The following is a 24,011-nucleotide window of genomic DNA, read 5'->3' as shown; positions in this document are numbered from 1 at the left end:
TATTTACAACTATGTAATATAATAACAGTCATTTAAAATATTGACGGAATTTGCTTTTTATTAAGTTTATAACCCCAATGAGTATTGAAATTTTTTACAATAAAATAAACAACGTTTGCACTGTTGAAAGAAGACTTGATCAAGTTTATTGAAACGCCACCTGTGATCAAGATTCAACCGGTGGATGAATCTTTCCTAGGATACTTTTTTCTCTCTCTGTCATGGCCGCAATGTTAGCACTACCACTTTCAAAAAACGACGTATTTTCTATTATTTTTGCAACATATTTTAAAATCGTCTCCCTAAAAAAAACAAGAGATGAAGATTTCAACACGAACCGTTTAGGCTAAAAGGCCATTAACCCCCACTCTTTCAAGGAATATGTCTGATTCTTTGAATCAAACAACGGAACTGAGTGTCACTACTATAACACACCTACAGCTTAAAGTGTAAAGATGTTTAAAGTACTGAGTCCTAAACGTTCTATCCGCAGCCCAACACGCTTGCCCTAATACGCCATTATATTTATAATAAGAACGCATCTGTATCTATAATAGCGCATTTACCCTTAGATCACTGAGTGAAAGTAGTTCTGTTAAGATACTGTGGGACCAGAATGTCGCATTGATCAGTCCAAGCCTGGTTCTTGAAATCTCTAACGTACTATAGTTTTTGTCAAAACCTTCCTCAAGTACTGTTGTAAAGTAAAGAGCTCAGGATTGTGTTCTAGTGAGTGTTGTCATGAGAACGAGGTATGAAATATTTGTGTGTGACGTCATCATTTTGGCTTTGCTTTCGAGAATCGTGGAAGTTCAAGTACAGGTTATCTCTAAACCTTAGATTGTTTGTTTGTTTGTTTGATTCGAATTTCGCACAAAGTTACACGAGGGCTATCTGCGCTTGCCCCCTCCTAATTTAGCAGTGTAAGACTAGATGGAAGGCAGCTAGTCGTTGCTATCCATCCCCAACCAATTCTTGGGCTACTCTTTTACCAAATAAAAGTGGAATTGACAATCACATATAACGCCTATAAGGCTGAAAGAGCAAATTTGTTTGGAGGGGATTCGAACTCTCGACCCTCAGATTGCGAGCCGATCACTCTGACCACTTGGCCATGCCCTGCCTCTAAGCCTAAGAGATGAACAAGAGCCGGCTGATGCATCCTGAAGCACAACACATGTTTCTATAAGGTTGATAAAGAGGCCAGTCAGGGGTGGTAGTGCTCGACTAGAACAATACTAATGGATGCAGTTATCTAAATAGTTTTTAAAGTGGGTGCCAGAGAAACATGAATAATAATGTACAGAGTAGACTGTGAACATCTGTAACATTAATAATAATGTATAGCGTAGAGTATGAACACCCGTAACATAAAAAATGATGTACAGCGTAGACTACGGACATCTGTAGCATGAATATTGATATACAGCGTACATTATAAACACCTCTATTTATGAATGACTACCACAAACTGTCCTTTCCTGTTCTTTACGTGTAGTGGGTGAGTTAATCGTATTGTTTCTGTGGTAGTTGTATCCGTAAATTATTACTTTATAAAGAAGATAATCTTATTCAATTCAAATGTTTCCTTTCACCTTAAAAAGCTTGTTCAATATGTGCCACGTTAGATCGTCAAGTGTTCATCAGACACCAGTGGACAAAGAGAGCACGGTTGTTATCTTCTAGCAATGTCTGTAATAACTCTCAGAATTACACTGTTCACTTTGACTACTCGTCAGATTTTTATTGTTGTCCTCCTTTAGTAGATTCATGGCAACTTACACTTTAGTATTTGTTTCAAACTTATATGACCGTTATAATGTGACGCTCAATCCCACTATTCGATGCTAAAAGAGTAACCCAAGAGTTGGAGGTGGGTGGTGATGACTAGCTGCCTTCCCTCTACTCTTACACTGCTAAATTAGGGACGGTTAGCGCAGATAGCCCTGGTGTAGCTTTGCGCGAAATTAAAAAACAAACAAACAGACATTGAGTTAATTATGGCCACGTCATGATCTCGTTCTATAGAATTTCCTTTGTCCGCTTTCGTCTCAACAACAATGTTCTTAGCGTACAGCACCAGTTTTGGGTACTTTGTGATTTTATAAATTGATGTTTTTATACCAGACTTTATATATGATACCAGTATTCGAACTGTTTGGGTTTGATAATTTAAAGGATAGTTAAATTATTATTTATTCAATCCCTAATTCATGTTGATTATTTCATGTAAAATATAGACACACAGACAGCACTACTTTGTAGTTCTTAAGAATGGAAGAAATCATGAGTAAATCCATTTACTCTCGTTGCCGGTTCTCCGCTGATGAAAAAAAAACATACTCTGGCCTTAATCAGAGTTCTTTTGTTACATATCAGTGCATGTTTTTTCGAGTCTCTTTTCCATGAGAAGAGAACATATATCTTTAGCTTCTTATTTGTGGTATAAAGTGAATATCTTTCTAGTTGTTTTCATTATTAAGATGTATGTTATGCCTTATCCTCCAGTGAAATAATTCGCTAATTAAGTTGAATTGGCGTGGTTGACAATTGTATTTGATTGAATAAGGAATTACTTTCTTTATCATGGAATATTCACATTATTCTGGGTGTGGATCTGCAGCAGCTTTCACTCTACTCACAAGATGAGTATTAACACAAAACGCGAAACTTCGTGATTACACGACATCTCACGAGATTCTAGTTTAAAGGAATCTCTCTAAGATATTAATTTTCAGGCTCATTAGCTGAGAAAAAAATCCACACGTCTAAAAATTTCTACCTTAATTAGTGTAATAAAGAAATGCATATCGGCTACAAAGTTTCTAAAGATTTTTTTATGTACCAATATTTTTATCTAATGTTTGTGAAACCCACCTGTCCCTTAACATTATCCACCACGAAATAAACAATGGTCTATCCAAACCAAAGGTTGAAACAACTAATGGAGTAAGTTAATAATTTAAACAAAATATCTTACACACTGACTTTGTAAGTAAGGTAATCCGCCTGTAAGTAAGTAGATTCGGTTCCTAAGTTACTTTTGAATTTAATGTGAAATGTAATTTTCTTTGTAACGCTCTTCATTCTTTTTATAATAATAAGAACACTTTAATAAGATATTTTATGTCACTTAGTTTTAAATATTATGTGTGTTACCGTCTCAAAACGTATAGACAAATAATCTGGAATACCTGCAAGAGATCCGAATGTGAAACATTGCTTTATTTTCTGGTAAATGAGTGACGTCAGTCTTTACGTAATGTACAAAGAGCAAGGCACGTCATCATCTCGTAAATACAAATAACTCAATAATAAAGGAAAATTAACATACACAGACGTTGTTGATAGTAGTCAACACGCAACAGGGTGCGCATGCTAGAGGACCAGAATTGGTAACAAATCCTTGATGATTGCTCATATTTGTTCTTGCGTGGGTTCACGTGCGTGTTTGTTTTTTGTTTTTCATATACAGACAATGTATTATAAAGCGCAGTTTGCAATCATAGAGGACTACTTAACCCTACAATTCCAAATGGGATACAGGCCCCATACATGTTTTAAACATATTTCTTACACTATGTATGTTCTAAAAATACTTTTGTGATTATCTTTATAAGTTACAAGGTTTCTAATTAGTAAGAAAAACTACCGTCAATAATACACTTAACTTCACTAGTAAAATGCCAGGACACTGGATGTTACTTTATATATTTCATGAAGAAAATGAGTGATTTAACCCCATTTTAACATTGAAACAGGCAAAAACATTAAATTATTCACTGTGACGTAATATTTTGACCCTACCTGTAATTTGAAGACAAGCTGTTTAACTTGTTTCTTCGTTGGTTAAAACAAGTTTTTCGGAATTTCTATCGAGTTTAAAACGTGGCTTCCACTTTCATCTTTAATTTTTGGTCAGAGGCGTTGACATAAGAATGTATTTAAAAAGGCTTATATTATTCTAACTTTTTAAGGTAATTTTCGTGTTTCACTTTTATAGGTAACCTTACAAGTTTAACCTTGTGATTATAAGTGAATTAGTTTACGGAATAATATTAATTAACACGAATCTTGCTTTATAGATAAATAATGAATTGCTTTTGGGAGGGTTGTTGTTTTATTACTGATCCTACATTAGCACTGACGGCCCGGCATGGCCAGGTGGTTAAGGCACTTGACTCGTAATCCGAGGGTCGCGGGTTCAAATACCCATTGCATTAAACATGCTCGCCCTTTCAGCCGTGAGGGCGTTATAAAGTTCGGTCAATCCCACAATTCGCTGGTGAAAGAGTAGCCCGAGAGTTGGCGGTGGGTGTTGATGACTAGCTACCTTTTCTCTACTCTTACACTGCTAAATTAGAGACAGCTAGCGCAGATAGCTTTCGTGTAGCTTTGCCCAAATTTCAAAACAAACAAATAAATTATCACTGACAGATAACACGAGTTTGCATCACGGATAAATCTGAATTATTTTGAAATAATCCTACATTATTAGTAGTAAATGATATGAGTCTTGCTTTACGGAGCTACTAAAATCAACAAATAAACAATGTTTACACAGTATATAAAAGATATTACTATTCATTCATAATGTTTTGTAACTTTTTTTGTCTTAACTGTCAACTTTGATTAGATACGAAACTACTGGTGTTGCCCACGTGATTTGAATATACATGAGATATACAATAGAGATTCGTTTTTCACGTTTAGTATTTCATCCAGCCAGGCCTAGTTTAGTGAGAAATCGAAATGTACAATTATCGTAACAGTTTTCTTGGTAAGAAAATTATATACATGGAATTACCTTAATCATACAATTAGTGGCAATTTTATTAGGATACTAATAATTACATACAACTAAAATATATCGAATTCTTTAAGTGTCCATTCATCGATTTGGTCTATGTATGTAACCTTGCTTTGATCAGAAATTTTTAATAATTAGTTCACACGGGACGAACGAAACCGTTGGGACTGTTGCCGTATCGTCTTAGAAGAGCCCTTGCTGAAATGCAACATTATACATATACATTTAATCTAAAGACAAAAAGAAACCCGTAGGTCCATTTAGGCCGTCCCATCCAGTAAAGTAATATTTTAAAATCAAAACATTCAGAGTCATTTTACCTGAAGACAACCCACTCCAAAGGTCATACCGCTCTATCAGCAAAATAATACTGCCTTAACTAAAGATTACTTCTACTATGACACCTAGCATTATCACCTTTAAATACGAATATTTGTATTTGCTAGTCCTACCCTTCTCACCATTAAATACGAATGTTTGTGTCTTCTAGTCCCACCATTCTCTCCATTACATACGAATGTTTGTGTCTTCTAGTTCTACCATTCTCACCATTAAATACGAATGTTTGTGACTTCTAGTCCCACCATTCTCTCCATTACATACGAATATTTGTGTCTTCTAGTTCTACAATTCTCACCATTAAATACGAATGTTTGTGTCTTCCAGTTCTACCATTCTAACCATTAAATACAAATGTTTGTGTCTTCTAGTTCTACAATTCTCACCATTAAAAACGAATGTCTGTGTCTTCTAGTTCTACCATTCTCACCCTTAAAAACGAATGTTTGTGTCTTCTAGTTCTACCATTCTCACCATTACATACGAATGTTTGTGTCTTCCAGTTCTACCATTCTCACCATTACATACGAATGTTTGTGTCTTCTACTTCTACCATTCTCACTATTACATACAAATGTTTGTGTCTTCCAGTTCTACCATTCTCACCATTACATACGAATGTTTGTGTCTTCGAGTTCTACCATTCTCACCATTACATACGAATGTTTGTGTCTTCCAGTTCTACCATTCTCACCATTACATACGAATGTTTGGGTCTTCTAGTTCTACCATTCTCACCATTACATACGAATGTTTGTGTCTTCTAGTTCTACCATTCTCACCATTAAAAACGAATGTCTGTGTCTTCTAGTTCTACCATTCTCACCATTACATACGAATGTTTGTGTCTTTCAGTTCTACCATTCTCACCATTACATACGAATGTTTGTCTTCTAGTTCTACCATTTTCACCATTACATACGAATGTTTGTGTCTTCCAGTTCTACCATTCTCACCATTACATACGAATGTTTGTCTTCTAGTTCTACCATTTTCACCATTACATACGAATGTTTGTGTCTTCTACTTCTACCATTCTCACTATTACATACAAATGTTTGTGTCTTCCAGTTCTACCATTCTCACCATTACATACGAATGTTTGTGTCTTCTAGTCCCACCATTCTCATCATTACATACCAATGTTTGTATTTTCTAGTTCTACCATTCTCACCATTACATACCAATGTTTGTGTCTTCTAGTTCTACCATTCTCACCATTACATAAGAATGTTTGTGTCTTCTAGTTCTGCTATTCTCACCATTACATACCAATGTTTTTGTCTTCTAGTTCTACTATTCTCACCATTACATACCAATGTTTGTGTCTTCTAGTTCTACCATTCTCACCATTACATACCAATGTTTTTGTCTTCTAGTTCTACTATTCTCACCATTACATACCAATGTTTGTGTCTTCTAGTTCTACCATTCTCACCATTACATACCAATGTTTGTGTCTTCTAGTTCTACCATTTTCCCCATTACATACCAATGTTTTTGTCTTCTAGTTCTACTATTCTCACCATTACATACCAATGTTTGTGTCTTCTAGTTCTACTATTCTCATCATTACATACCAATGTTTGTGTCTTCTAGTTCTACTATTCTCATCATTACATACCAATGTTTGTGTCTTCTAGTTCTACTATTCTCACCATTACATACCAATGTTTGTGTCTTCTAGTTCTACCATTCTCACCATTAAACACCTTTATCACATTTCCTTTAACTCTTCTTTTTTTAAAATGGAAAACAGTTTCAGAAATATTAATCTACCGTGTTATGAGGAACTTTTTATCCCAGCTATAATCCTAGTAATCTTTATTTTGAAACCAACTTCTGCAAACCTGTACTGTTGTAATGACATCGGCAAAGTTAATGGTTTCAGTTGGCTTTGGTCTCTATTTTTATTCTATCAGAATTCGCAGTATGACCTATAAGCAGTCTAAAGGCGCCCTTGAGTAGCTGGTCAGTAAAACGGTATTTATTAGCAACTCTACTTTTAGACAGGAACCACTTGGAAAGATGAAACATTCTCGCAATTATCAATTATCGTGGAATTATCCAACGTATGGCTACGATAGCTCTGTGTTTATAAGACTCTGACAATCGCTTGATATATTCCATCGGAAAGGTCCTAGTCAAAGCGATTGTAGTGGCTACAATAATAATTACACTTCTTGTACAATAAACAGACAAATTAAAACTAATCGAACAGATACGTAGCTTTATAACTACTATGTATTTCAGTAAATTTAGGCTTAAGGCTTAAGTAGTTACCTTTATTATGCTTAACACTAAAAGTCGAATCTTACCATTATTTTTTTGCTAATATCAATTTTCCATGTTCTTCAACCTTTAAGCATTTGTTTTTACTATCTTCCTCAACTGGCCAATAACCTAACCGATGCTAAATAGTTGTCGATTTGGGTTTACATTAGTTATTAAACATACCCCTAATCTAATAATCCATACAAACGGTCCACACTTGTTAGTGAATAATACTATAATTTTATATCATCTATTTTCAACTGTACCTGCTCCCCAGTGGCTCAGCGGTATGTCTGCGGACTTACAACGCTAAAAACCGGGTTTCGATACCCGTAGTGGGCAGAGCACAGATAGCCCATTGAGTAGCTTTGTGCTTAATTGAAAACAAGTATCAACTGTACTTATGTCATCGTTTCTAGTGTCTCTTGCTTATTTTTTCATTTTCATAATTAATATTTGATTTAGAATTACACAGTAGATAAATAAGACGGAATTAAATATTGTTTACCGTACAAGTAGGTTCTGAAACCATAGCGTCCCTTTCCTCAACTGACGATGTAAGAGTTATTCTATCTTACATAACATAAGTGTTTTTGGTATTTAGTTGTTAAAACGTGGAAGTTAATAAAGATCTCTTTTATCTATTAATATTTGTTTAAAGCAGTGTTTAATTTACTAGTTTTATATAATGGAGACGTGTAATCACAATTTAATATCGACCGGATCTACAACTTGACTTACCATATCGAAACGTCATTCCAAGGCCTTAATTAGCTAACTAAAACTTTTACCTACGACTTGAGTTAGTAGATAAATGTCGTCCTTACGTCCTGAGTAGACATTTTAAACAAAGTTTCAATATCCGAGTTAACTTTGTCACAACGACCTGCGTTCATAAAAAGTGAAAAAAGACTGCTAAGCCTTCCCAAACTGAATAATGGTTCTTGCCTATACCTTCGTGCAAACAATGTTACAACAGTGATACAGACATTTTACTTGAAATTCGTCAACAAGAGATTTCTTAGATCTTAAAAGTTCAAAATTTAAGTGATTGAAATTACTCAGCAGCGAAACGTTATCTTGTAATAACCCCTAACAAATCAGTCAAGTGACACCTTTATTATTCAATATTGTTACGATTATATGGTAAATTCATTAGGCTTAATCGAGCTAGCATGGACGTTTAATGTTATAATGAACATTGATTTTCTTTTAATTTAAATTATTTCTCATATCTTTAGCTCTCTGTTTCGCATTTTGTCACAACCGTAGTATTATGTTTGTTTAATTAATGAATTTCTTTGTTTGTTTGAATTTCGCGCAAAGCTACTAGAGCCGTCCCTAATTTAGCAGTGTAAGGCTAGAGGGAAGGCAGCTAGTCATCACCATCCACCGCTAACTCTTGGGCTACTCTTTTACCAACGAATAGTGGGATTGACCGTCACATTATAACGCCCCCACGGCTGAAAGGGCGAGCATATTTGGTGAAACGGGGATTCGAACTTACGACCTTCGGATTACGAGCCGAGTACCCTACCCACCTGATTATGCCGGCCTAATTAGCCTGTGTTCTAAATTATTGAAAAGCATTTGGTGACAATTTATTAATAGCGCTTATATAGGTTCTTTGAGAAACAACATTAAAAATAATGCGACTGATAAATTAACCAATACTTGTACCTGTTGAATTAAACGTACTTGCTATTAAAGACTGACTGATCACTTACCAATGTTTTCCTGCTCCATCCTTATAGGCGTCTGTCGGCCACGCGATTTTGTGTCTTAATTAGTGTAGTGTTCATTATCTCGTCATTGTTGTTATCTGTGTATAGAAACTTACAAAACCATAATGCAGTTATGATGTTATTATTTTGTGCATGCTACTTGTCTGTAATCAGTAGTTCGATTCCCCTCAGTAAACTCAACAGATAGTCCGATGTGGCTTTGCTATAACAAAACACACACATGTACCTGTCTGTTCTGGAAACACTTCATTTTCCTACTGGATCACATGTTGGCTGCAAGTATACCTATTTGATGGAACTATGTACTTCCTGTCAGTGCTAATAAGTTGCTGAGAGTTGAAAACAACAAGAACGAGCAGAGACGAGAGGCAGACCAATAGACCATTTTAGTGCATAACAAGAAATATTTAGGTACAGTCACACAACTGGTTTTGTACATTAGAGAAAGATCGTGAAGAATCAAGTAAGCCACTAACGGTCCGAATCTACAGAATATTGGCGATTAGAAATCGTCAATCCATTCATGGAATCGATATGACCTTTAGGACAGTAATTGGGATGATTATTAGTGGCCAAAACGGTATGAACAAAAATACAATCTGTACCTCATGTTAAGGTCTGTCAGTATAATCAGAATTGACAATAATTTAATCTGATGCCTGTAATACTTATGGAGGACTCCAGCTCTCAAATATCTATCAGTGGTCGGAGGACTCATTTCTAAAGAGCCAGAGCTGAACGCTGCAACATCATTTAATACAAATGGTTTGGTAACTTATGGAAAGACATAAGAATGATGAGACCTATATATCTTATTGTTTTCAATGGCCTTTTTTATGTGGTGTTATATAGAGAAGTGGCATTATATACTATAATAGCCTGTTGTAGTATGACCTTCCGCAGGTTCATCTGGACCACAGTTTCACTGATTTAGTATAATGATCGCTGTCATACTGTCACCGTGGAGACTGACTACAATCAATGAAAATCTAAAGAGAGCTTGATTGGTCCTCACAAATTCTTGAATTTAATCTCATACAACACTGTTGTACTCTTCTGAAAGGCCTTGTGTAGTTAGATTCACGTTCCCAGGTGTTAATCAAAGTGACAAGAACGCTCCACCCCCGAAAAAGAAACTATTGTGGTAAAACGAAATTAAGTCATTTACTATATTCACTGAATGTGGTAAAAATAAACTAATTCATTCGCTGTATTCAGTAAATCTGGTAAATACAGCGAATGTCTAAAATATACCTTAATTTTAGATAGTTGTTCATTTGTATGAACAAGAATTTAACTGTGAAATATTTAATATATGAAACAGAGAATTTTTTTGCTCAAGCACAAAACCTGAATTTTTAGAAATAATTTCTTTATCGATAAAATATATCAATGTAAATTACGCTTCATATTTCATTATGAAATATTGAATGATTGTTTGTTTGTTTGTTTTGAATTTTGCGTAAAGATACACAAGAGCTATCTGCGCTATCCGTCCCTAATTTAGCAGTGTAAGACTACATGTAGAGGAAAGTCAGCTATTCCGTGGTTCGTTTCCCCTGTCACAATAATAAATACTATCTATTTAAAGTGTAATAAAGGCCTTACATACGAACAACGGGTGCTAACTTTTTTTTTTAATGCTATATGTCTTCAATAATGAACTACAAAGGGTAACCGTTCAGAATGTGGCTTAATTCGGTAAAATTTGATATTTGGTCCGCATCAACAGATTTTCGTACGTATCAATCACTGGAATAGCTGCTTTTTAAATATTAAACGCCAGTACGCAACGTAATCAGGAAAGGATTCCGTACGGAAGAGTGGTACAATTCAAGCGTACAAAAGTTACATCCATGGCGTACGTGATCAACCATCGTATACCTCAAGCAGTTGGAAAGTGTGCAGGACCTTCATGCTATTACTTTAAACGAGATGGCGGTCAAGTTGCTGAACACAGCATCATTAGATTTTTGTTAGGTCGGACTGTCGATAAGGGCATTGGATAGCCGTCTTCTCAATGCACTAGATGGGTTATAGAAAGACGAATAAATGAAGTGTGTGTTTTCAACGTGAAGTTCTTACCATGGAGCTTTCTATAATGAAAATTGCGCTGCAGGACTATTGTCATGATGCACGGTCGTCAGATAGAGCAAGATCTGACAAGACAATATGGAGACGCCAAAATTGTTTTTGTATAACATATTGAACTTCTGTGTTTGATTTGATATCTCTAAAAAATTAAAAACGTTCAACAAAAAACTGATAATTACCCCGAGAATCGATAATGTGGTTTAAAAGTTTTTGTTCGTTTGTTTTTCGAGAATTTTTATCGTGCATTATTTTACCTGCTTCAAAGCTTTATAACAATATTTTGGTTCAGTTCCATTCACAAAACTTAAAGTTATGCCTTTACCTTGTTTTCATTAAATATCTAATGATTAAAGAAAAGTTTTGTTTTTGTATTTAAAAACAAGCCATAATTAGTTTGAATTCAGTATAAAGCAAAAAGAAAAATTGACTAAAAATAAAGGAATAAGTAAAACAGTAAGTATTATTATGTCACAGTTTGACAAAAACCAAACACCTTTGTTTAAATTTTCACTCTTATACAAATCATAGGAAGTACGAAAGTAATAAAAAACATGGGGACAGATTACAGTAATGTGCAACTTTGATGATCAGAAGTTGTTACTGGTTTTAAAGTGATTCAGCTTGTTCTGTTAATTAAAATAGATTGTACTTCAACAATGTTATTCTTCACGGGGTTTAATGAAACACTATACTGGTTTAATTTGTGGTTCACGCGAGAGGTACAGTTCTTACAATACTGTTATCGTCATCAGCTTTAATGAAACCGAATATCTGGTAATGAGGAACCAACGTTTTAGAAAGTCAAACAGGTAGACGGTTCGAAGAGGGAATGAAAGAAACTGTATTATATGTTGTTTTTTAAAATTCTATTTCAAATTGAAACATTGTGAGAACCGAAGAAATGTTTTGCACATCTTCAGATTAGCCTTTGTTAAAATTAAGTTTTAAATTAATCCGAGATATTAGACAGCTACTGTTGAACAATAAGAAAAGACTTCCTTGTCCCCGTCGGGTACAGCGGTAAGTCTACGGATTTACAAGGCTAAAATCAGGGACTCAGTAGATAGCCTGATGTGGCTCTGCCATAAGAAAACACACAAAGACTTGCTTAAGTACAATATTAATAACCATCCTAATTAAACAATTATTCTAGAAAACATGAGTGAGTAAACAGAAGAAGATATACTTTAAGGGATATCTTCAGATTTACTTACAAATACGACCATAAGAACAAAACTAGAAATACTGTTAAAGCTCGGTTTTAAGCTGCGTCATAGTGACTTGCAGAATACCTCTGAGTTTTTCACATACAAACTTCAATAGCTTCATCATCTCTTGGCCAATTTGAGACGTAATTACAGTTTTAAACTCAGGATGTTAAATCCTTTCGAATGACGTATTTAACCAGGTCCGATGTCTCATAGATTAATTTACTCTAATCCTGCCTAAAACAAAATTTCAACTACCGCGGATGTTTAGGATTTTCTCTTGTTTGTTAAACACAGAACTACACAATGTGATACGTTTTCTGCCTGCCACGGTTATCTAAACCCAATTTTTAGCGTCATAAGCTTGTAGACTTACCATTGAGCCACTGAGAGGAGTATTATTAAAGACAGGTCCGGCATGGCCAGGTGGTTAAGGCACTCGACTCGTAATCCGAGAGTCTCGGGTTCGAATCCCCGTCGCACCAAACATGCTTGTCCTTTCAGCCGTGGTGGCGTTATCCAAATGACGCTCAATCCCACTATTCGTTGGTAAAGAGTAGCCCAAAAATTCGCGGTGAGTGGTGTGACTAGCTGTCTTCCCTTTAGTCTTACACTGCTAAATTAGGGACGGCTAGTACAGATAACCTTCGTGTAACCTTGCGCGAAATTCAAATACACAAAAGCACAACATTAATGTTTGTTTATTAATCATTTAACACATAATAATATTTTATCAAGCCGTAGTTTTTAACACCAGTGATGTTATAGAAATACAGGAGTCTCCACGGTGAAGGTACTGACTATCTTAGAGTAAAAACACCAGTGGTGTTATAGAAATACAGAAGTCCCCACGGTGAAGGTACTGACTATCTTAGAGTAAAAACACCAGTGATGGAATAGAAATACAGGAGTCCCCACGGTAAAGGTACTGACTATCTTGGAGTAAAAAAAAAACAGTCATAGGATAGAAATGCAGAAGTCCACCAGAGAAACCAAAGTAAGTTTACAACTTACAACCTAAAGTTCATGGTTCGATTCTCCACTTTGGACACAGCAGATAGCCCAATATAGCTTTAATCTGTTGCAAACAAACGTACAAGAAAGCCAGAAATTCAAGGTTTAACCATTCCTGATTGTAAGTTAGTAGCTTTCTTTAAATCTGTGTATTTACATATTTCACTGTCTTTTTTGCCTTACATAATTATTATGGAGTTTATCAATTGTTCTTATTATACATGAAGATAAGGCTGTTAAGAATAACAGCTTTGTATTTACTGTAGAATACAGACACTCGACGATGGCTAGCTAACAATGAATTTTTGGCTGAAAAGTCACAAACCTTTCCGACGGAGCGAAATTCTAATGCGGTAAAAGAAACAAATAGGCCTAGAATATTTAATTTCGTAATTGTAATATTGTGAAACTCATGTTGCGACACTATAACATAGCAGAGTGATTCACGAAATTGTAGAGATGAGCTATTGTCATACTTTGCTGAAAATGTTTGAGTTTTGTTGTTGTTGTTGTTAAGCCGTGATTTATCAGAGCCACTGTAAATCGAACACGAATGACGTAATTATTTTGTACATACTCATAGGATTACATACATATAGATTTATATATGAATATATTTTCCGGGTTATGTTTGTGAAGCAATATTGAATTATCGCGTGTGTTCTGATGTTTAATTCTTTGTAGATAAGATATTCCTCTTTAGCAATTCCCGTAGTTTTTATCAACAAAAGCTTCTAGAAGTGTTTGGAATGTTTACAAAATTTCTAGGTACAAAACAACCACAGATTCTTAGAAACAAAACAACCCTAGTGGAGGTGAACACTATACGAACCACATTACCATTACCTCAATCACACTTAGCAATGTCCTGTTCTTTTGATAGATCACGTGCATCGCCAAGGAATTCATAGGTATGTTAGAATTGTTGAAATTCATATATTTATGCGACATAAAAATGTAACGTTCAAGCGTATTAGACAATCTAATTTTCGTTATATTTTAGGCAGTCGTAATAAATACACTATAATAAAAGAGCATACATTCTTTACATACTAAGTCCCTCATTACTCTAAACATGCTCGTCCTTTCACCGGTGTCGAGGTGGTATAATAACAGTCCCTCTAATCTTTCACTGCTAAAGTAAGGACGGCAGATGGCTCTTGTGTAGTTCTCGTGAAATTCAAAACAAACCAACTTCCTTATATATGGTATTACAAGTAGCAATCCAAATTCTTCTTTTATTTGAGGCCCGGCATGGCCAAGCGCGTAAGGCGTGCGACTCGTAATCCAAGGGTCGCGGGTTCGAGCCCGCCAAACATGCTCGCCCTCCCAGCCGTGGGGGCGTTATAATGTGACGGTCAATCTCACTGTTCGTTGGTAAAAGAGTAGCCCAAGTGTTGGAGGTGGGTGGTGATGACTAGCTGCCTTTCCTCTAGTTTTACACTGCTACATTAGGGACGACTAGCGCAGATAGCCCTCGTGTAGCTTTGTGCGAAATTTCAAAAACAAACCAACAAAAACGTTTTGTTTTGATAAATTTTTTTGCACTAAAACGGAAACAAAAGGTTTAATTCATAGTTTTCTCAGCCAATGAAATAAGTTGGTTTTCCTTAAACAACGAGTGGGCAACGTAATAAAACATAGAAAATGAAAATTAAATAGTTGTCACTATTGAACTTTACACATACAAATATTAGGTTAATTTTTCTTTAACCCTACTTTTTTCCGTAAAGAGGCTTCTTTGACCAATAAAAGCCTGAGCAGTTGGAAAAATAATATAAAGTTTTACAAACACAAAAATATTTAAAACATTTTCTCCAGCATTACAAAAAATAATAATGATCTGTCGATTTGTTCATTTTTTTAAATCAGAAAAACAAATTCTGTTATTCTTCACGATAGGCTTTTCACGTTAATTAAAGACACAACCGCCAGAGCGCAACACCTTTATGTCACCCTGTAGAGAGAGTCAACGACGAAACAAATGAAAAAACATACCAGTCTTGTCTATTTCCCAACACAGAGAGATGTTTAATTATCTGTAAGAAAGCCGGTCTTCTTTGGTGAGCAGTATCGCTCGAAAAGTCGTCCTTCTCTGTAACTTCAATCTGTTTTCTTCCTTTAATTCTGACTGGAGTTATTGAGCTTTCGGGTCTTTCAGCTTTTGTTCGATACAGTGATGTCACTTCATAACAGTTACGACCGAACGAGAATCAATAGACATCCTGAGATTTGGACATTGGCTATGATTATCCTTCCCTAGATGCTTTCTCTCAGACAAAAACGTGCGGACCTGACAGGCACGTCCAAGGATAGCTTTTTCTAAAAACTGTCAGTGACGAAATTGAATCAGAATTACCAGACCTAGCATGGTTTCCATCTGTCATTATCCTAATTACTGTATTAATCTTCAATAAGAAACGTCTTATCATGTTTCTATGATTGTAGATAAACCAGTCCATTAAAAACGTCACTGTTCATTAGTTTATATTCATATACATTCACAAGACGTGTTTAAAGTAGCAAAATGTCTCAAAATTCTCTATTCGCCAATTCTCACGAACTTTTCCTATAATGAATGAATATTGACCTTCTAGAAATCTCTCCATTCAATTGGTTAATTTCATTGTACAACCACTGCGTTTGTTTTTTAGTGCATGGTTTCCTGGTAATGGAGTTTACTGTGATAAATATTGAATCGCTGAATAATAAAAGATGTTCTTCAAACAAGATGTCAAAAAAAAGGTTTAGACCAACAACATATTAGGATAGCGTTTCGTCAGCACGATATTCGAAATACCATTTAAGAGTGAAACACGATCGGTGATAAATATTATTAGCATAACACTTCACTGTCGTACTGTTGTCTTTACAACACAACATAGCATAACACTTCACTGTCTTACTGTTGTCTTTACAACACAACACATTACTACAGTTTCGTTAACACATCATTTCATCTCATTACCAGACATTTACTTATGATGAAACGTCACCACACAACACCTGACTACTGTACTATAATCAATACTGATACTTTACTACACAACACCTACCTACTGTACCATCATCAATACTGATACTTCACTACACAACACCTCACTACTGTACCATCATCAATACTGATACTTCACCACACAACACCTACCTACTGTACTATCATGACGATACTGATACTTCACTACACAACACCTCACTACTGTTGCCATCATCAATGCTGATACTTCACGCACCTGACGCCTCACTGCTGTGCCATCATCAATGCTGATGCTTCACCACACAACGCCTGCCTGCTGTACAAATCATCATCGATACTGATTAGCTTCGCTGCACAACACCTCACTGCTGTGCTGCCATCGATACTGATTGGATACTTCACTACACAACGCCTCACTGCTGTACTTTATAATCAATACTGATACTTTTGCTGCACAACACCTCACTGCTGTACTATCATCGATACTGATAGCTTCACACAAACACCTACATACTGTACTATCGTCGATGCTGATTAGCTTCACTGCACAACACCTCACTACTACTGCTATCATCGATACTGATACTTCTGCCACACAACACCTCACTTCTGTACTATCATCAATACTGATACTTTACTACACAACATCTACCTACTGTACTATCATCAATACTGATACTTCACTACACAACACCTACATACTGTACTATCATCGATACTGATACTTCACCACACAACACCTCACTACTGTACTATCATCGATACTGATACTTCACTACACAACACCTCACCACTGTACTATCATCAATACTGATACTTCACTACACAACACCTTAAATCCTCGTATTTATGCTTCGGATATACAAACTGCTGGGCCACATCCAACACGTAAACGACTTCAGAATATAATTACAGAATATCAAAAGTTCATCTAATAAGATAAAGTTACGCGGTATTAACTTAATGATCTCAAGGAACTTTTCTCTTACCATGTATCGCAACAATTCTGTTACGGAGGGTAGATACGTGTGAAATAAAATGTTTATAAATTATTACACGTAAGACGGAGAAACATCAATGGGAAAGACATGGAAACGTTCCTTTGTTTTCATTTAGATGAATAGCCCGAAAAACAAACATTCATGTGACTGAAAAAAAAATGGAGATATCAGTTTTCCTTAACACAACTGATTTCAAGTTGAGTTGGGCACACTTACAGGTTTTGGCATAATATTGTCCTCCAATATAGAAATGTACAACGTCAGGTATAAAGAAAAGAGCTAATATTAGCTCCAGTTTATCCAACAGAGGATAAAGTACCTTTTCTTTAATACGTTCAGTGCTGGCAACAACTATGGAAACAAACGGTTATCACAAACAAAGAGTTATTGTAATAAATGGTTACTCCTATCTTTAGAGCAAAATACCTTGCAATAGAAAATACAAAAAGAGATTTTGTACAGTGCACTAGTATTTTGTATTTGCATGAAACAGAACATTACACATTGTGTTTTGTTACCATAAGTCTATCAATATGAAATTTTGAAGTATTATTCCAAATGTTTTGTATTAACCCCTTTATGCACAATTTAACAAAGATATTCGTCGGTTTCTGTTTTACCTTGTCACTTTCCATATAAACTCATACAATAATACTTGTATCGTAACTTCATGCAGACGCAATCATAGTTACAACGGTTACATCATCTTTTTTCTTATAGGTATTGATTCACCTCATTTGTTGTATGCTTGAAATCACAAACGCACTGGAAGATGAATCCCTGCCTAGTAGGTCTCGTTCCATAAGGAATAATGTTATAGAAAATAACCTGCAGTTACCTATTAGCAGTCAGGGTGCCATACATTTTGTGTAAATTTCCAACACCAATGACCGAGATGCAGCCCACAACTGTATCGATTCCCAGCATGCCTTACTACAGATGGTTTCAATTGACTTTCGTACCATTCTCTTCTTTGTCATCAAACAAACAATCGTTAATTGTTGGCAAACAATACGAATTTGGATGTATTTGTAAAGCTTTCCGTCCTCTAACTTTACTCATAAACTAATTTAAAGTTTTTGGTTGGTTATTTCGTCTAAACAATGGTTTTTGAACGGTAAACATCTATTGAGACATAGTGCCAGTGTTATCTTATTGTTATGAAGGAAACATAGACACTCGTATTTACGGTTTGATCATTTTTATCATCTCTACTGTAAGCTTTGAGTCAATCTTAATTGTGGAACAAAAATTACTAAATTTAGGTTTAGGATTATGACTCCACATTGTGGAGTTATCTCTGCTGTATTTTCCTCTGTTACGAGAGAATCATAATTCACGGTACTAAACTTCAATTTTGAAGAGCTTGAAAAGTCTAGGGTTTTTACCTCGACCGTTATTATGATCACCAGTACTATCTTCATATGCCCTCTTCACAGTTACAATACAACGACTACTAATTCAAGAAATTTTGCCTCACTCTGTCTCATGGACTAGTTTTCACCAATCAAAACTGATTTCTACACACTTTTTGTAGGGCATTTCCGTCCTGGTAGTCATAAGTACCTTAACCCCATTACTACTGAGAACAGTATGACTGCCTGTTCTTTTATAGGCAGTATGTTGATGTGGCATGAATTCTTATTGGTTTTATGAAAGCCAAACACAGTGAAAACTATTAATATACAGCTTCATTTCAGTTACATTTCCTATCATAAGATATAAGCAATCCCATCATATTACCAATTTTTACCTATTTTAATCACAGTTCCCCTAATTAATACCAGTATTTTATCTCCAGACAACTTTCAGTACAACTTGAATGTTTGTATGTCCTCTGAATTCAGAAACTGAGAAATTCAATAACAAAGTTTGGGTCTGAAAACTTAAATTGTTAACTAATGTCACGTGATACTTCAAGTTGTGCTTTCGTGTAAGCATCTTTTGTTGTTTAAAGTAGCGTAAATCTGTTTAAAAAACAACAGAAAATTTAGGGGAGTTTCGAATTGAAACAAAAAAAAAAGAACTCGAAATAGTAATTTTCGTCTATACCTGTATTTATTAGTTTCCTAAGTGTAGGCTTAGCGCATACAACATTCAAGTTTTTATTTAACATTTTTTGTTGGGTTTTTGCTCAATTTTAAAGTGAAAAAGAAATGTTCAGTTTTATGGACAATGTTTATCGTTTCGGAAACACTGGTGTGTACAAAATATTAATATGGACAGCTTATCACTTCTTGTTTTTCTTATTAACAGAACAGAGTGGAGAAGGACAGTTATTTTATCACACAACAAAAAGTTAAGTTTTTTCATAAAACTGAAAGTTTTGATGTTCCCTTGAACTGTTTAGCGGAATATACTTAACGTTGCTTATGTAATGCTGGTTGGAGTCTGTTGGCGCAAAGCAGCTGGGCTATCTGCGCCTTTATGTAACATCAATATAGTGTGTGTGTATATATAAGGTAATGTTCTGAGTTAAATCAATATTTTGCTCTTTTCACAAAGATTAAAGAAAGCAGAACACAATCGCTCTGGCACGCATGCGAACCTTTAGTATTCAGTGTATAAACCTAGTATATACATATGTGTGTGTGTGTGTGTGTGTGCATGCGTGTATACACTGTTTTGTTTTTAGTATTAAGCACAAAGCTACACAGTAGGCGATCTGTGCTCTGCCCGCCACAGGTATTGAAACACGTTTCCTAGCGGTGTGTGTCCACAGACATACCGCTGTGCTAACGGGGGGCGTATACATAGTATTCACATCTAATATACACACATATATATATATATATACCTATCTTATATTCTAGTGTATTCTACACATACAGCAAGCGTACACAACGTGCGTAACTTATTAACAAAATATATATTACTGTTTGGTGTTGTTAACAGTATATATCAGTGTTGTTCTTGTTAACAGGATATATTAGTATCTGGTATTGTTAACAGTATATACCAGTGTTTGTTCTTATTAACAGGATATATTAGTATCTGGTATTGTTAACAGTATATACCAGTGTTTGTTCTTATTAACACGATATATTAGTATCTGGTATTGTTAACAGTATATACCATTGTTTGTTCTTATTAACACGATATATTAGTATCTGGTATTGTTAACAGTATATACCAGTGTTTGTTCTCATTAACAGGATATATTAGTATCTGGTATTGTTAACAGTATATACCAGTGTTTGTTCTTATTAACAGGATATATTAGTATCTGGTATTGTTAACAGTATATACCAGTGTTTGTTCTTATTAACAGGATATATTAGTATCTGGTATTGTTAACAGTATATACCAGTGTTTGTTCTTATTAACAGGATATATTAGTATCTGGTATTGTTAACAGTATATACCAGTGTTTGTTCTTATTAACAGTATATATTAGTATCTGGTATTGTTAACAAAATATGTCATTATTTACTCCGCGTCCGTTCTTGTTGTTCGTACTCTTCCATACACACTGGGCCCGGCATAGCTGGATGGTTAGGGTACTCGACTCGTAGACTGAGGGTTATGAGTTCGAATCGCCGTCACACCAAACATGCTCGCCCTTTCAGCCGTGAGAACGTTATCATATGACGATCAATCCCACTATTCATTGGTAAAATACCAGCGCAAGATTTGGCAGTGGGTGGTGCTGACTAGCTGCCTTCTCTCTAGCCTCACACTGCTAAATTATAGACATCTGGCACAGATAGCCCTCGTGTACTTTTGCGCGAAATTCAAAAAACAAACAAACCATATACACCTTAAGCAAACATATTATATCGACAAAGATTATTGCTATTTTTCAGTTGCATTTTTTCTTATGTATTGTCTTTTAATTTTTCTCTCTTCGGGGGATTTTCTGAGCTGCAGACACGTTGTTTAGTGACGTAGACAGTTTCTGAAAGATGTTTTATTGTTCGCGTAAGATTACATTCCTGAAGATTTGCAAATAAACCTTTCTTATGTTCCAACCGGTAGTTATCAACGGTAAACAATGAAGTCCGGAAATAATAATACCATAGTAAATACTGCCTAACGCAGAACAGTAGCGACATCTCAGTTTGCAACATGTACTTCATGTTTTAAGTGTTAAGCCCTGTGAAACAACGTTAACCCAACAGAGTCGTAACAATATTGCCTTATTACATAGCGATTCCCACAGACTGACATTGTTGCAATAGGTATGTGGGGATACGGAACAATATTATATCAGGAGATATACCGTCCTTCAGAAAAATGGTATCTCTGTAAACAATAGATTCTACAAAACAATGACGACGCCGTCATATACGTTGGGTCTTCTAAAACAATGACGTCTTATAGAACAATAATATCTCAGTAGATGTTGAGAGGAGAGAAACGAAGTTGTCTTAGACTTAGAGGATGTTGGGTCTTTCGGAACAATATTACTTAACTATTGGGTTTTGTGGAACAATATGGGGTCCCACGAAATAATATTATCATAATAGATACTTGGTTTCATGAAACAATGATATATCAAACGATGTTGTATCCTGCAGAAAAATATTGTCTTAGCCTGTGTCAGTTCCTGTGAAACAGTATTATCTTAGTGAATTTTCTGGGTCAGTTATATCTAAGCTAAATATGTGGGTCTTAGGGAACAACAGTATATCAATTGTTCTTCGAAATATTGAACACTTTGTTGAAATAAATTGAAGTTTTATATTGATCTTTGGAAATACTCCCTTAAGTCCCAAGTTTATAAACAAATAATATTCTTACGATAATACTGTATATAACCCTGTGATCCACACTTTTTTGCCCGTCGATAGATGAGCGGAAAATTTTGGGGCTTATAACGCTAAAAAATGAGTTTCAATAGCGAACAACAACCCATCGTCTCCAGTCAGATCTTTAACCCAACGGTGTAGCCCCTAACGCATATAATTTGTTTTTAAAGGGTGAGTCAGCTCCCTCCTCGGCTATGAGTTTACGAACTTACTACGCTGAAATATATGGTTCGATTCTCCCCTGGTGGACAGAGCGCATGCATCCTATTTCGTAGTTTTGCACTAAAAGAAAACGGAAGATAAGTCGACGTTACGCGGCCGTTGAGCCCTGGCTACTAGAGTATACTGTTAATTCAAGACTCTCTACATTTGAGACTCTAACTTTGGATCTAATTTCTTTCTTATATTTTTAAAGATCCTCGTATAACACATATTGGGAACGACAACACACAGTTGTCACTAAAACAAGTTCTTGTTAGCTGGTCGGTCACTAGCAAGATATTTGTGTCTGTATTTACATGCCCCCCAGTGGCTCAGCGGTATGTCTGCGGACTTACAACGCTAAAAACCGGGTTTCGATACCCGTGGTGTGCAGAGCACAGATAGCCCATTGTAAACAGAGTTTCTATGTGTGTGTGTAAACACATTTGCAATTGAACCTTAGCCCAGTAAATAAAAAGAAGAAATAAAAACACATTTAAATTATTAAGATTGGTTATGGTATGTAAAACGGACTAACGCTCATTAAAAGTTGGTATTTTAAGAAAGAATGAGTTCGCCCACTAGAAAGGGAACGTTCTCTAAGTGAAGATAATTATCTAAGACTTCTGTGCCTTTAAAATAAAGTAACATCCCCTTACCTGAGGGTGACAAGAACGAAGTCTGTACTAGCCATAGTTGAGCCATAAATGAAGCGAGCCAAGGAGTTATGGTCATCTTCTTGTTACGGGTCAGTTATCTCGGGACAGCAGACGTCAAATGATCACATGAGCGGGTCAATTTCACAGGAAAATGGCTCGCTTTTATAACAACCGAAGAGAAGTTGAGCCAGAAAGGTTATAATAATTTTGTTGTTGTTCTGCAGGTGTTAAGAAGGGTAGTAAACGAGTCAAACAGACGATGAGCGTAATAAACGGGTCAAACAGACGATGCTCGCAGTGTCACTGACTTAGCAGGGAAACGTTCTGACCACAATCTGGAGAGTGGCGTTGATTCCCAAAGACTACCGCGCGTGGCTACGTGTTATGTAATCAAATTCGGAATATGCCGTCTGGTGTCAAATGCGCATGCGCATTACACTAAGTTTCGTGGCCTCGCGAAAATAGAAATGATTAAAAAAACGGTTTTGTTACACTTCTCGACGAAACATTTAGCTACTTCTTGTTAAAGAAATAAATAAATTACTTTGCAAGGTAAGTGTACGCGTGTTTTATTTCTAGGAGACTAAACTCTTAACATGAAATAATAATATCCTTTACTGAGTGTGGGAAGAAGAACGAAAATGTCACACAATCATTTATGCATACGTGTGTGTAAATAAATTCAAGTGATATACTTCTGCCTCCCCCCCCCTATCCCGAGGGCCAGCATTAAGTTTACGGACTTACAACCCTCGAGTTCAAGGTTTGATTCTTCGTAGTGAACAGAATGTAAAAAGTCTATTCTATAGCTTTGCGCTAAAACAAAAAAAAAAAATAGATATTTGGCTTTGAAACAGAAGAGACAAAATCATTCATGGAAAACTAAAAATATCAAAAAAAAACTCAGATTTTCAGGATGAAGTCTTAATTTTTCAAAC

The 24,011-nt window shown here is 35.6% G+C and overlaps 1 protein-coding gene across 1 annotated transcript in view; it reads right to left on the bottom strand.

Moving 5' to 3' along the window:
• Positions 1 to 23,422, bottom strand: part of LOC143227316 (lachesin-like) — a 246,248-nt gene extending 222,826 nt beyond the window's left edge. The window contains exon 1 of the mRNA XM_076458772.1: positions 23,074 to 23,422. Within this exon, the coding sequence (XP_076314887.1) occupies positions 23,074 to 23,149 (76 nt within the window). The 5' untranslated portion in view covers positions 23,150 to 23,422. The remainder of the gene's footprint in view (positions 1 to 23,073) is intronic.
• Between the last annotated feature and the right edge of the window lie 589 nt (positions 23,423 to 24,011).

The sequence above is a fragment of the Tachypleus tridentatus genome, chromosome 9 (assembly GCF_004210375.1).
Source record: "Tachypleus tridentatus isolate NWPU-2018 chromosome 9, ASM421037v1, whole genome shotgun sequence".
NCBI classification, from domain to species: Eukaryota; Metazoa; Arthropoda; class Merostomata; order Xiphosura; family Limulidae; genus Tachypleus; species Tachypleus tridentatus.
The sequence above is the reverse complement of the archived record's forward strand: the minus strand, read 5'-3'. Positions and strand labels throughout refer to the sequence as shown.